The sequence below is a fragment of the Rhinoraja longicauda genome, chromosome 11 (genome assembly GCF_053455715.1).
Source record: "Rhinoraja longicauda isolate Sanriku21f chromosome 11, sRhiLon1.1, whole genome shotgun sequence".
NCBI lineage: Eukaryota > Metazoa > Chordata > Chondrichthyes > Rajiformes > Arhynchobatidae > Rhinoraja > Rhinoraja longicauda.
This window is the reverse complement of record NC_135963.1, coordinates 59282665-59298146: the sequence shown is the minus strand read 5'-3', so window position 1 is coordinate 59298146 and position 15482 is coordinate 59282665. Positions and strand designations below refer to the sequence as shown.

At 40.8% G+C, this 15482-nt stretch overlaps 1 protein-coding gene across 1 annotated transcript in view; it reads right to left on the bottom strand.

Annotated features, from left to right (window-relative positions):
• The window catches only part of kif14 (kinesin family member 14), a 60865-nt gene that overhangs the window by 22870 nt on the left and 22513 nt on the right, over nt 1-15482 (bottom strand). Inside the window, exons 12-21 of the mRNA XM_078408065.1 lie at nt 14896-15043; nt 13960-14023; nt 12896-13080; nt 12277-12379; nt 9096-9256; nt 7009-7156; nt 5623-5769; nt 4270-4411; nt 2453-2546; nt 615-753 (exon numbers count right to left, since the gene is read on the bottom strand). Coding sequence (XP_078264191.1) covers nt 615-753; nt 2453-2546; nt 4270-4411; nt 5623-5769; nt 7009-7156; nt 9096-9256; nt 12277-12379; nt 12896-13080; nt 13960-14023; nt 14896-15043 — 1331 coding nt within the window. The remainder of the gene's footprint in view (nt 1-614; nt 754-2452; nt 2547-4269; nt 4412-5622; nt 5770-7008; nt 7157-9095; nt 9257-12276; nt 12380-12895; nt 13081-13959; nt 14024-14895; nt 15044-15482) is intronic.

Below are 15482 nucleotides of genomic sequence, written 5' to 3'. Positions count from 1 at the left end.
TACACGATAGCACGACAATTTTTGGCCCACCTTACTCATCGTCGTCCCTTTTGTACAAATGGAAGATGTTTCATTGAAATCGGTGTATTAATGTTATTCACATTTTAAAGTTTAAATCTATCTCCTAGGGAGGGAGGGAGGGGGTGTTGAGGGGGATGGAGTGAGGGGGATGGAGGGAAAGGGGGGAGGGAAAGGGGGGACGGAAAGGGGGGACGGAAAGGGGGGAGGGAGCAGGGGGGAGGGAGCAGGGGGGAGGGAGCTCAATAGTATGAAGTGCCTGCATTTGGCACCAACTCAGAACAAATACACACAGCTTCAATTTTGGTGTAATCTCAGACAAATAATTTTTAAGAAGACAGTGCAATATGCCTCTAAATAAATCTGTTCAAATATGAGGCTTGAATTTTAGTTTATTATTTTGGATTCTGGATCAATCTGTCAAATAGATTCTAGTGACTTGTATCAGCAATCTCAAATTGTGAAATGCTGCAAAGCGGCTGCTTGTTTATTTTTACTTTCTGTTCAAAGTTCCATATTATTGAGAAATGATTGAGTGCGGGCAGACAACAAAGACAGATATTCAAATAATTCATAACTGAAACGTGAATTTTTACCTGATACAGTTCTCTCATTGCCGCCAGCTTGCATTCAAATTTGTCCAAGCTCCAGAAAGTGCTAATGCCCAATTTAGTATTCTTAACTTGAACCTGAATTGGAATTTGAAGGCTTTCATTCTTGTTGTCAGGCTCGTGTCTACAAAAAATAAAATCAACTTCAAACTCAGTCAAACTAAGTCATAAGCTCCAGACATCTCAAATACAAATGGTCCCACAGGCTCACCATTTATGTTAAATTACACAGACAAAGCAGCTTAATGTGCTGGTGACTGGCTCCTTAAACCATTTGGACTCACCTATCAGATACATTGCGTTTGTCCTATACATCCCTCCCCCACCTTATCTCCTACAGAAAACTAATTTGTATTTCTCTCTTTCCCATTCTGACAAAGGGTCAAAGCATTAATCGTTTCTCCATGTGCTGCCTGACCTGCTAAATGCTTCCAGCATTTTTTTTTTAATTTCAGAGTTCCAGTTTCTGCAGTTCTTTCAAGATTCAAGATTCAAGATAGCTTTATTTGTCATCCAATATTGGACGAAATTCAGTCACCCACAGTCCAACAATAAAAGCATTAAATAGGCATTAAAATTACACAACCCCAAAACACACAAAATAAGAAACATCCATCAAAGAAACATCCATCACAGTGAGTCTCCTCCAGTCCTCTCCTCACTGTGATGGAAGGCCACAATGTCTTTCCCTTCTCCTGCCGTCTTCTCCTGCGGTCAGGTTGTTGTGGTTGCAGGCCACATATAATTATAATATGTAACATGTAATATGTAACAACCGTTTAATCCATCATAATGAGGTTAGTGGCTCAGGCAGCATCTCTGGAGAAAAGGAAAAGGTGATGTTTCCACTCAACCCGAAATGTTACCTATACCGTTTCTCCAGAGATGCTGCCTGACCCGCTGAATTACTCCAGCATCTGGTGTCTATCTTCGGTGTAAACCAGCATCTGCAGTCCTTTCCTATCCACATTATGGGGTTGGTGGCTCATCGCCCAAAAGCAGAAATTACACATTGAAAAACAAGTGCAGATGCTCTCTATAATGGATGCACAAATCAGTACTTTCCATATCTGGAATAAATTCATAGCAAATTAGCTTTTTTTGTCCCTCACTTTTAAATAGGCTGTAGGCGATTACAAATAATCTTTTTTCTTGCATATTAGCTTTAATATTCCACACAATGTTCTGAAAATATTGAAAATAAAATAAATTTCTACGGGCTCAATATTTCTTAAGGTTACCTCTTCCCCCTACTATTAACTATTACAGTATCTGTAAAGGAAAGGTATGAACGACACCAGCTACATAACTGCAGATGCTGGTACAAATCGAAGGTATTTATTCGCAAAATGCTGGAGTAACTCAGCAGGTCAGGCAGCATCTCAGGAGAGAAGGAATGGGCGACGTTTCGGGTCGAGACCCTTCTTCAGACTGAAGAAGGGTTTCGACCCGAAACGTCACCCATTCCTTCTATCCTGAGATGCTGCCTGACCTGCTGAGTTACTCCAGCATTTTGTGAATAAATACCTTCCAGCTGTATGTTGCAATCTCAGATTGGATACATGTAGGCTAAGGGTTAACTTTGCTTCGTTACAATTATTCATTTACATTTAATTGAATTGGGGCAATGAAGATACAAACAAATATATAATCAGACTGAATCCTAAACTATATAAGGATGCATAGTTTAAAATGCATAGTTTACAATGTCAAGTAAAAAGGAATTACAGCAATAATTTGATATGAAAATCAAAAGTCTGAAGGGTGTTCAGCAGTAAGCAGATTGTTTATTTTATATGGGGGTTATTTTTGGCGATGCTGACCTACTGAAAACAGTATGCTTCCTCAAGTTGCTGCTAATGGTATTAGCTTCTTGAATCATCACTGAAAGTTTCATAGAGTTCCAATATGAATGGTCTGAAACACAAAAATGGAAATAAATAATTAGGCCTGCTAAAGAAAATACATAAAACATTTGTAACATAAAAACTGGTCAGAACAGGTCAAAAATTGTACAATTGATTAAAAAAAAATATTGACAAGCTGTCTCTCTCTGTTTGATCAGTACTTTATAAAATTGTTCACAGTATCATTCTGCCTATGGGAAATGCAATTTAATGCTCTAAAATTCCGCTTGATCACTCCAAAAAGATGTTGGAATCTTGGGACTGCAAACTAGTTACATGTCATCAGATGTACAATGTGAGCATCTTTTCAATTTTCTCTGAATATCATAAATCTACATATTACTAAAACTCTGAGTCACCGTGAAGGATCTTGTTTGGCTGAAGTTAGCTGTTTGTTTGGCTGACGTTAGTTGTTTGTTTGGTAACCATATTTGTGCCTCCGTCACATGTAGCGTATCAATTTTAGGACCTTTGCACTGGGGACCCTATAATCCAAGTTTCATTCAAATTGGTCTTATATTTTTAAAGTTAGAGAGATTTTAAAGTTTAAAAATGTGCTTATATTAAACTGAAGCTTGGCAAGGTTCAGCGTGTGACATCACAATGGGAGGCGGGGCCACGATCAATGAGGGAGGGGGCGGGACCCGCCAGAGTGACGGTAGTGGCAGCCAATGAGGGGGGGTCGGGACCCGCCAGAGTGAAGGTAGTGGCAGCCAATGATGGGGGGGGGGGGGGGGGGAAGAAATTTCTCATTTAAAAAACAGTTTAGCTTATAGAGGAAAAAAAAGTTTAGTTTATTTCATTCTTTCAAAAAAGAGTCCTTCAATAGTGCTCACGTGGGGAGAGCACCGCACATTTGAAAAAATAACATCCTTCCATCCAGCTCGACTGGTCCGGGTCCCACTTGGGGGGGGGGCTGCCCTACGTGAGCACTACTCCAATGACGTACAGGTTTGTAGGTTAATTGGCTGGGTAAATGTAAAAATTGTCCCTAGTGGGTGTAGGATAGTGTTAAATGTACGGGGATCACTGGGCGGCACGGACTTGGAGGGCCGAAAAGGCCTGTTTCCGGCTGTATATATATGATATGATATGATGATTATGATATTGAAAAAAAAAACTTCCATTTAAAAGAAAACCGTTTTTTAAAAAACCCCATTTGTTTCAGAGTAGACGTTTTTAAAAAGCCGTTAAAAAAATTTAAAAGACCGGAAAAAAAAAAATCCATTAAAAAAAACCGCTAAGAGACCCCGTTTGTTTCACAAAATAGACCAAAAAAGCTGATAAAAACAGGGGGGGGGGAATGGAGTAGGTGAGTTGGGGGGGGAGTGGGTGAGGGGGGGATGGAGAGGGTTGAAGTTGGAGGATGGTGGGTGAGGGAGGGAAGGAGTGGGTGGAGGGAGGGAGGGGGGATAGAGTGGGTGAGGGAGGGGGGATGGAGTGGGTGAATGGGGGGGAGGGAGGGGGAGTGTAGTGGGTGAGGGGTGATGGAGTGGGTGAGGGGAAGAGGGGGAATGGAGTGGGTGAGGGAGTGGAGGGGGGATGGTTTTATGAAAAAACCCACCATTTATTTTAAAGAACAAACACGATTTTCCCATGTCACGATGGGAACCCAATGATGAATGGGCCCAACGGGTCCACTTGGTCTAGTTGAGATTAAAAGTCCAGTCAAGGTAGAGATTGACACAAATAGCTTGCACAGTCATTGTGTAATATTTTAAAATGTAACATACTTGTGCATGGAGTAATCTTTTGAGTTTTCCATCTCGTTTTCTGTTCTTGCTGCATTCTCTCCAAGTCTTGTGCCATCTTTCTCTTCTCGGCTTCCAGAGCATCCAGAAACTTTACGTGCCTTATATTATGATCTTCCAGAGCCTGAGAGAGTATTTTGGAGCACAACCATTTAAGTCAACAATTAAGCGCCCACTTCCCAAAGCACCCACCACGTGCCCTCCACAATGACATGAAAATAAGAGTTACAATGAAACAAAAAAAACAATTAAGTACCTAAATTGTATGTGTAAATTAAATTCTGAGCAACCAATAAGCGGTTCTGGGCCCAGATTGCATTTTCATGCTGAATTGCCCAATCCTGAAAGGGTTCAAACAATTGCCACCGCACCCAAAATAGCACAACACTGGGAAAAAGCACAAATGGACTGGATCACAAGGTAGAATCACCTATAAAGTCTCCCACAAAGTTCATGTCTGATTCATGATCATATGGATGACATGTGTGAATATAACCATAAGTTTCCAAAAGAGGATGACAGAAATAAATTATTACAAAAATTGGGAGAGAAAACACAGAAGAAATACAGCTCATATTTCTCCACCACTTCCTACCCTCACCAACACAGAAAATGTTGAAGCCGATTGCAGTTAGACCAACTTAAATATTCTTAAACATCTGTCTGAAAAAGATAGACACAAAATGCTGGAGTAACTCAGTGGGACAAGCAGCATCTCTAGAGAAAAGGAATGTGTGATGTTTCGGGTCGAGACCCTTCTTCAGACTGAATCAAGGTATGTCTGAAAAAGATATCCATACTGACCCACCAGCACTTCGGATGTCTTTTGATACTAAGAACATGATTGTTAAAGGCCTTCTGAAGGTATGATACCTTCAGCTGAAAGTCAGAATATATAAAAAATTATGATTTAAATATCCTTGGTTTTAACAGCCAACAATTAGAATTTATGATGTATTTTACATACAATCACCTCTCCACTGCGAAAACAAATTGTTTTTGATCAATATAGATCCGGTGTCTTTATTGCAGAGAAAACAATGCTTTGACTGGCTGCTAATATTCCCAGTTGTAATCCAAATCCTTAAAATGGTTTTCTAATTCAGTTTATTTTTAGCGATTTTATAGAGGATCTTTATTTCAAAATTGATAAATCATTCATATATCCAAACGCAAAAGACAAATCATGTTCACTCAAAAATGATCAGAAACATTTTAAGTCACAAGGATTCCATTGCAGATAAGACGTTATTTTCCAAAAGTACTAAATCTAAAGAAAGTATGAGTAGGGTTAATATTTATAGATGGTTAAAAGATGTTTTAATATCATCGTACCTGTCTTGTAGCTGAAGCTTCCATTTCGAGACGTTTTCTGTTCATCTCCAACTCTTGTTCAAGTCGTCTGTTTACATTCATCTCCTGCTGAAGCTGCTTTTTTACGTTCAGCAGCTCTATTTCTTTCTTTTTTCTATTTTCATTCACCTGACCAATCAAGAAAAGTTAGGCGACGCATAAATTATTCCGTTTTACATTAAGAAAAATTAATCAAGGTCTACAGCGCTCACTCACAGTTAGAAAAAGTCAGATAGACAACACTGGCTCCTCCTCTATTCTGCTAGTGCTAATTTAGAAAAGCTCCACAAAATCTGTCAAATACAATTTCCCTTTCATAAAAGGTGGGAGGGTTGGTTCGTGAACAGTACAGATAGGAGGTTAGATTGTCAGGCTATTGGTGATGGGGGGCTGTAGGGATCAGCATGGGACCCCAGCTGTTCCCAATTACATCCATGATTTTGATGGAGAAATCAAGTGTAATACATCCAAAATAAAACAGCAAAAGTAAAAATATTCAGCAGGTCACTTAGCGTCTGTGGAGATAAAGAGGGTCTTAAAGTTTCAGGTCATTTCTCTCTCATGGTGGAAAAATGTGAAGTCATCCTCTTTGGAAAACATAATAGAAAGCACAAAACAAAAAAATGTCATTATCAGAAGATAGTGACCCTTAAGAACTCTCTTCCCTAAATGGCAATGCAGGCTTGGTCACCGAGTACACTCAAAACAGACAGATATTGAGCTTGAGTTTAGTTTATTGTCACGCGTACCAAGGTACAGTGAAAAGCTTTTTGTTGCATAATAACCAGTTAGTGGAAAGACAACACATCATTGCAAAAGAGCCATCCACATTGGGATATTGGATGAAAATAAACAACATGGCGTTAGTGCGAGTGGCATTGGATGGAAAAGAAAGATCAGCCAAGACCTTATTGCATTATAAGCCAGGTGCAAGGGCTCAATATCCCAAAGAGAATCACAGGAACACAAACATATGCAACGTGGGATACACACAGAATTAGAGATTTGATAAAAGTAATGCGGTGCATCTTTCTGTGAAATTTTAACGTTAAATTCACCTCCACTGAACTTTACCCAACAGTTTCTTTCTCCCATAGTATTTTTTATCCTGACTTGGTCTGCAGCAGTAAGAAGGTCCTCACGGAAAATAAGGTGAACGATAACAACAGAAGATGTTGCAAACACTCAGAGTCAGGCAGTATCCGTGGAGGGAGAAACCATGAAATGTTTTGTACTAACTAATTAACCCAAAATACTAAGTGTTCCTCTGTCCACAAATGATATCTGACTTGGGTGTTTCCAGTTTTATGGGCTCCCGGATTTCCAATATAAACAAATAATAACCACATTAGAATTTTTTTTAATTACCAATTCCTTTTCAAGCTCTCTCATTTTATTTTCATACAGAGATTTTTGACTGCACAATTCCTCTTGAGCCATTTGTTTTGCAAGTTCAATACCCTGCACCATCTCTTGTTTAGCTTGCAAACGTGCCTCTGCGATTTCAACTTCAAGTCTGTAAATACAATTGCAGGAAAAAAATGGAGTTGCAAAGCTATTAAAAATAGTCAACTAACATCAACTTTTCACTTTTCAAAATTAGAATAGAATTTCAGCCCTCATCTCTATAGACTTAAATTATACAACAATCCAAAAGAAAGAGTGGATTTTATCCTGAAGGTGAAGTGAGACATTGCAAACCTGTAACGAATTTCCCCAAAACACCCTCCAGTATTTATCTATAACCCTTCTCTCCGTAGGGCTCCCATGGGTTGGCTACCAGCCCATCATGTTAAATTTTAATATAATTCACAGTGCCAATCAACATCAGGTGAGGTAATTGTTTAATTAATATTGCAGTGGCATAATAGGTTTAACAAATTAGTCATAAAATACATGACAATACTGCATTACCAATGGGTCAAATGACTGGATGTTGCTTCTCTTTGTACTTTCCTGGATATCTGCTCGGCTATCCTTGATGTTTTTATTGTTCTGTCTATTACTCCATGGCACTGTTTTTACCACAGCAGTTTTAACCACAGATCAGCATATTTTACAGCAGTACATTACATCAATCTCAAATTTTCTAAATTTCTGCCTTGTCCAGTATGACTGGTGGTGACACAAATTAAATGTGTTGAATAAAGCAGCTGAGTTTGAGTTTAGTTTATTGTCCCATGTACTGAGGTAGAGTGAAAAACTTTTGTTTCATGTCAGCGGAAAGACAACACATGATTACAATCGAGCCACCCACAGAGTACAGATGCATGATAAAGGGTAGATACTGAATAACGTTCTTAGCTGCACTTGCTAAAAGTAACACCAAGATGACATTAACAGATCTTTTACTTTTCCATAAATTCGCCTCAAGCATTTTTAGAAGTTTAAACTCTGAAACTTCTGAGTAGACACCAAACTAACACATTTTTAAAAACTAAAATGTTCAGGTTCATGTATTAAAGATTGTCAGTGAACTTCCTCCACAGCACTAAGATATTTATTTATGCCCCCTGTACTTTTTCCCCATTCAGTAACCACTAAATATGTCAGACTACATTTTGCAACCCACATCTGTAAAACAATTATTAATTAATCCTTCTTTATAACCACTGAAAACACTGGTCGGACCCTAAAGTTGAATAGACAACCAGCCGAAATGGTACACATTTGGGATGCCAGAGGAAATTGGAAAAGGAATAGTGGATTAGAGGAGTTTTATATCACACTAGACCAAGTGGACCCATTGGGCCCAAACATCTCCTGCATTGGTGCAGCACCCTCCCCTCCCCTCCCCCATTCTCCCCTCCCCTCCCCCTCCCTTCAATAAAACTACCATTTTTACCATTAAAGTGACGACGGTGAGTAAGGTGGGCCTAAAATTGTCGTGCTATCGTGTACCGGTTTGGCTGAAGTTCAGTCACAAACAAGATAACAAAGTTTTAGTATATAGATTATTTCATTTTATCAAAAATCAATTTAAAGGAAAAAACATATTTACTTGTATTTCTTAAACAATTATAAAATATAACTCACTTATTACATGCTTCTGACAAATATAGAATGCGGGGGGGGGGGGGAAACCAACCAGCTGGAGGAGCTGAGCAAAGGCAGCATCTATGGAGGCAGAAGATGGGTAAAAATTTTCGGTTGGGTTCTGCATCAGGATTCTGTAATGAGTTCAATTCAAAATATCGACCAGCCCTCTGCCTCCACAGATTCTGCCTGGCCTACTGAGTTCCTCCAATACTTTGTTTTTGCTGCAGATTCCAATAGCTGTAGTCTTATGCCAGAAACGGTGTACTGGATGCAGTAATGCAAGTATTTTACGATGAGAAATACTTCCATTGCAGTTTTCATTCTCAGTCAAAAACGATCAATTATCAATGAAGCTCACTTCAATTTTCAAGCAATTAATCAAATATTCAGAAATAGCTGTTAGAACTTTGTTTTACCTTGCCTGTTGAGCTTGCAGAAGTTCATTTCTCGCAAATTCAAAGTCTTTTGGAGCGTCTCTATGGAGTGCATTCCCTGAAGATGCTCTTTGCCCACTCTGAACTTCCAGTGGATGATTAAATTTAAAGTAATGATCTCCACCAAGTATTACTCTGTCGCCCTTTAAAATGTACAATGTATATTTATAACTGTACCAAATATCTTACTTAGAACACAGAACAGTAAGCACAGAAACAGGCTCTTCAATCCACAACATTTGCAGAGCATGACTGAAGTTAAACTAATAATAATAATAATAATAATAATACATTTAATTTATATAGCGCTTTTCAAGATACTCAAAGACGGTTTACAGAGCAAACAAGACATAAAAACAAACAAAAGATTTGTCCTGACGGAGAAGCGGCGAACAAACAGCGCCAGCGTCCTCTCACGTCAGGGTCCGACAGTAAACAATAAAGAACACAAGACACACATTACAATTTAACACAAACAACCATCACAGCGATTGCTCCAGGCACCCCCTCACTGTGATGGAAGGCAAAGAAAAGTCTTATCTCCTCCTCATTCTTCTCTCGTGGTCAGGCAGACAAACTGCTGCCTCGAGGCGATCGAGGCGATCGAGGCTCCCGACTTTTGAAACCCCCGCCGGGCGATGGAAGGCCCCAGGGCCGAGCCGAGCAGGCTGATGAAGGTCCTAAGCCCCCACCGGGCGATGGAAAGTGTCGCGGCCGAGCCACGAAGGGCGATGGAGGTCCTGCGAGCGGGTCGATCGAACCTCGGGATTCAGGGCGGTCGAAGCTGCTACGGCTGGAGCTCCCGAAAGCCGGTCGCTAGCCAGGGACCTGCGAGCTCCCTATGTTGCGGTCTGCAGGGCCCACGGTCGAAGCCTCCGAGATGGTAAGTCCAGGCCCTGCAACCGGAGTCTTCAAGGTCGATCCCAGCTGGAGGCCACCGACTCTACAGTGTTAGGCCGTAGCGCGAACGGAGATACGACACGGAAAAAGGTCGCATCTCCGTTGAGGAGGAAAAAGGTCGCATCTCCGTTGAGGAGGAAAAAGGTCGCATCTCCGTTGAGGAGGAGATTAGAAAAAAAGGTTTCCCCCACCCCCCCACATATACAGAGCTAAAAATAAATCAAAACATACATTTAAACGGTAACAATAGACAAAGACAAAAAAGACAGAGAGACTGCCGGTGAGCCGCAGCTGCAAGGCGCTGCCACGCCCCCTATAATCTCATCTGCCTGCAAATAATACATTTCCAACCATTCACAGCACATTCATATGCCCATCCTAAAGCCCCCACAATGCCACTACCATATCTGCCTCCACCACTACCCCTGGCAGCACATTCCAGGCACCAACAACCCTCTGTGTAAAAACCCTGCCCTGCACATCTCTTTTAAACATTGCCCCTTTCACCTTGAAGCTACCGGATGGCGCCAGCAATGGCTACCTCGCCAACAGTCTGTCTGTCCCTTCCTTCTTTGTTGTTTCTTTAGTATGTGTCAAATGTATGTTTTTAGTGTTCTTTAGCTTGTTTTATGTGGGGGCGGGCCGGGGGGGGGGGGGGGGGGGGGGGGGTGCAGTTGGGGGAAACTTTTTAAAAATCTCTTACCTTGACAGAGATGCGATTTTCTTCCGTATCGTTTCTCCATCTGCACTGCGGCCTAACATCGAGGAGCTGGAGGCCTCTGCTGGAGGCTAACTTCGGGAGTTCCAAACGTGGGAAGCCTGCACGACTTTAACATCGCGGGGCTGGCGATCCCTTTGCCACGGATCGCCCTCTGAGCTCCAACCGCAGGAGCCTGCTGACTTTAACATCGTGGAATCCGCGGTCTCTGGTCAGAGACTGGCATCGGGAACTCCAAGCTGCAGGAGCTTCGAGCGCCTCGACGCGGGAACTTCGAGCGCCCCGACGCGGGAACTTCGAACGCCCCGACGCGGGAGCTTCGAGCACCCCGACGCGGGAGCTTCGAGGGCCCCGACACGGGAGCTTCGAGCGCCTCAACGCGGGAGCTTCGAGCACCCCAACGCGGGAGCTTCGATCACCCCCGACGGATGGTTCGACTGCCCCGGCCGCGGGAGAAAAATGAGGGAAGAAGTTTAGACTTTATTGCCTTCCATCACAATGAGGAATGTGGGGAATCCGCTATGGTGGATGTTTATGTTAACTTTTATGTAATTGTGTATCTTGTTGCTTTTTTTAGTATAGCTGTATGGTAATACGAATATCACTGTACCTTAATTGGCACACGTGATAATAAATGACCTTTGAAGCAATGCGACTTACTGAGAAATTTGAGAAATCTTACTTTAAGAGTCAGATTTTCTCATTTAAAATTGAGCATTTAACCAGTTCTTCAAAACTTATATCCTCAACCCTAATCCTTTGTGCTCTCATCCCACACACTTGCCTGCCCATCTAGTTTACTCCCCCATTGTTCATCCCTCCCATTCCCTGCCTCTTCTGGTTCCAGGCATCCATCATCATCTGGTTCCACCGTTCTCTATCCAAACAGTCCCCACTCCCCCTCCCCTCAACATGGTTCCATTACCCTTCATTCTCTCTCCATCTGGTTTCCATGTACCACCAACCAGCCTCTATCCCACCCTTCTACATTCTGCTATACACCAGTAATCATTCCCGTTCCCTTTGTCCTGGTATCTTGACCCAAAATATCGACTGTCTCTTTTCCTCCACAGATGTCGTTCGGTCCACTGAATTCTTCCTGCATTCTGTTTTTATCCCATTTATCCTCGTTTCCACTCTCTATTCAGTCCTTTCTCTCCATGACAGTCATGTCATTTCTCTTCCTGAATAGATAAGCAGGCAACCTACTCTGAAGCTCTCCTTTGCATGAAATGTCCATGCATGATTATGGACTAAATGAATTTGAGATCTCTCCCAAGAAGAACAGCACAACTTCAACGCAACTCAAAAAAATGAGCATTATACATTTAAGCCATATTTACCCTGTTGACCAAAAGTAGTTGCTAAAAGACATTCTCTTATTTTGAATATAAACACCATATGGTCTGTTTAAAACAGGACAACTACTACTTTATGTTTTATATGACATAAAAAACACCCACACCATGCAGAGCAAAACAAATATAAATGGTGCTTAGTGGGAAAGCTTGTTCAGTTAACATACACCACATTAGAGTTACTTACATGATGCAGTACTGTTGACTCCGTTATAAGGTGTCCATTGACATATGTATTTGCACCTCCTATTGGTGCAATACTAACTGCAGCTTTTAAGTTTTGTATGACACTGCAAGTAAGAATTATGCATATAATATTTTGGAGATAAGATTATACATTTCAAGTACATTCTGAAAACCAAATTAATGTTTTAAAGTATTTTACGGTCTAAATCAGCTTAATTTCACTATATTCATAATTTGCTTTCTCAGGATCTTGGGTTTTAGAACAAAAAAATCTAACCCACTTGGGATCCTAATGGAGTAAAAGAAAATCCTGCCTTCCCATTAAATATTATGGAGAATCACACTGTATCATGTGGGTTCAAACAGGGCAAGATTCCAGCAAGTAAATCAAGGTTGCCACTTCTGTGTCACTGCTGTTTCATGTGATGCTGCAATCCAAATGCCTAGTCGTTTGACCTGTTTCTCAAGGATGTATCCACACAAATTAAATTGTAATTTCAAATTTTCAATATTTCCAATCCAATACCATAAGGAAATTGGTATAAAATGTTTAGAAGAAAAATAGGCCATAATTTTCTCCATATTGAGCTGCGCAGAAAATTCTGAATTTTCCAACTCACCAATGATCATCAGCAATGAGTGCCCCAGACAACTGAATGTCATGCTTGGAGTTGGGCTGTTGCTTCCCCACTCTTGTTGAGCCTTCTTTTATCATATACAAGAGTATCTCCGAAAGCTGTGGATCTTCATTCAAATTTACCAAGTTCGGTAAACTGTTATCCACTTTAAAAGTAATCCCTGCTTTCTGTGGAAAGAGTTTCCTGTCAGCAGGTGAAATGTTCTTCCTCTACTACTAAAAGCAATTGTTCGATTAATAGCAGGATTTTAATATTGTATCTGTAAAGATTCCCCCCCCCCCCACCGAATCATTTTGAAAAACACTCTCACATCCTGATCACCAACTCTCAAATTGCTATCAATCAAAATATATAAAATATTTTTTAAATACATAAAGATCTATTGTTTAGACACAAAATGCTGGAGTAACTCAGCGAGACAGGCAGCATCTCTGGGGAGAAGGAATGGGTGACGTTTCGGGTCGAGACCCTTCTTCAGAGTTACTCCAGCATTTTGTGTCTACCTTCATTTTAAACCAACATCTGCAGTTCCTTCCTACACAAGATCTATTGCTTCCAAGATAGACATTGGTACAAAGATGAAGACCTGGGGTAGGTTTTCAGATTCAGTAGCAGTGCCAGAGCAGTGATGCTGGTTGCCCAGCATGCCTGCAACATTTAAAAAACCCGAGGGGTTAATTTCTTTGGCACATTTGCTAATATTCTCCAGCATTCTGACAGAGCAAAGCCCCAAAATCCCTTACTGGAAAAACAATGGGAAGCTCTTCAGTAAAATCATTAAGCTGCTCTGAGAATCTCCCACAAAACTACGAGAGCATCACTCCATCCAAAACTTTGACTTTTGCTGGGTGCTCAAAATTGGAGACAATTTACCAACTGTTTTGTTGGATTACTCATTTTGTCAATGACCTGAATGCCCAGAACACTGAATATATTCTTTTTGCACAAAATTGTTCCACAACACCAAAATGGAAGTGACCACACTGAAGGTGCATATGGCAATAACTTGACTTGGACAACTTGAACAACCATAAAAATATACTAACCTGCAGTTCTCTTGCTTCTTCAAGTTTTCTCTTCTCTGCATCGTCCAATTTTTCCCTCCATTTCCTATAAATGGCATCACACATCAGTTTGTATGAGGAAAGTGTGCTGCATCAGCCAGAGAATATTAATAATGAAAGTAACACTGACAAAGTTACAAAGTATGCCATGCCGGGTCCTCCATTGTTCTAACCCTCCCCCACGGTAGTTCCCCGACGCTGGGTCCTCCATTGTTCTAACCCCACGGTAGTTCCCCCACGCTGGGTCCACCACTGTTCTAACCCCACGGTAGTTCCCCCACACTGGGTCCTCCATTGTTCTAACCCCCCCCCCCCCACGGTAGTTCCCCCACACTGGGTCCTCCATTGTTCTAACCCCACGGTAGTTCCCCCGCGCTGGGTCCTCCATTGTTCTTCCCCTTACCTTCACGGCGGTTCCCCCACGCCAGTTGCAATGATTAAATAATTTAATAAATACAAAATAGTTGAGAGAAGGTAAAACCAAAAGACAGTTTATGAACATAAACTGTTATCAATGAGTGATTAAAATGTTTTTTAAAAAATGACATCCCATTTACTTTTCTATTTTAACACAAAAGTAGAAAATAGCTAGAACAATGTGTGCAAGAATAGTTGTACGACTAGAATAAAATTTGAAAAACAGGATAGGTTTCAGTCGACAAAGTGACAACAAGCGAGCAGGCACTGAATGCCATGTAGTCTGCAATACAATCGGCAGCAAGCCACCAAAAAAATGGAGGGATACACTTATTTAAATGATGGGGAAAAGTATGTCATGGGTAAGAAGACTTTTCATTTGAAATGTATGCCTGCAGCAATAGCCACTGATTGTAAGTGGCACTTAAAGTGAATTCAAATTCTCTCTCGTTGTTCCATCCTAAATATTTTATATCTCGTGCGTCTGATTTACCATCTTACCTGTGTGCTTCTGCCATTTCTCTCTCCTGTTGACGAAGCTTAAATTTTAAGGCTTCTATTTCTCGTTGGGATAACTTGTATCTCGCAGACTGCATTCCCTGGCAACTCATCTGAACAGCTTTCAACTTTTCAATCTCTAATTTCAGATCTGATTCAGCAAGAAATAAAAAGAAACAAGTTGGAATTAGATTCAAATGACGATGCTGAGATGTCAAAATACCAAATATAACAAACACAGAGGTTTTAATGATTAGGCTGGAATAAAGATGTTAATAAATTTCACTTAAACATCTGTGAAGCTAGCAGCAACATAACCAGCAAACAAATGGATGCATACAAAGACAAAATCACAGATCCACTTGCTGGACAGTTGAAGAGTTGATTATTCCCCATCATATTCTGTGGAGCTCCAACCAAAACTACAAGCTTGTGAAAGTATACCAGTTAAAACATGGTGAAACCTAGTTCATAACATTAATTCAGATTCAAAACTAATTTCAATTGTCACAAAGTAAAATAATTTTTACAATCCAATTATGATACACATTTTACAGTTGAAGTAAAATACTCTCCTTATTTCCCTATTG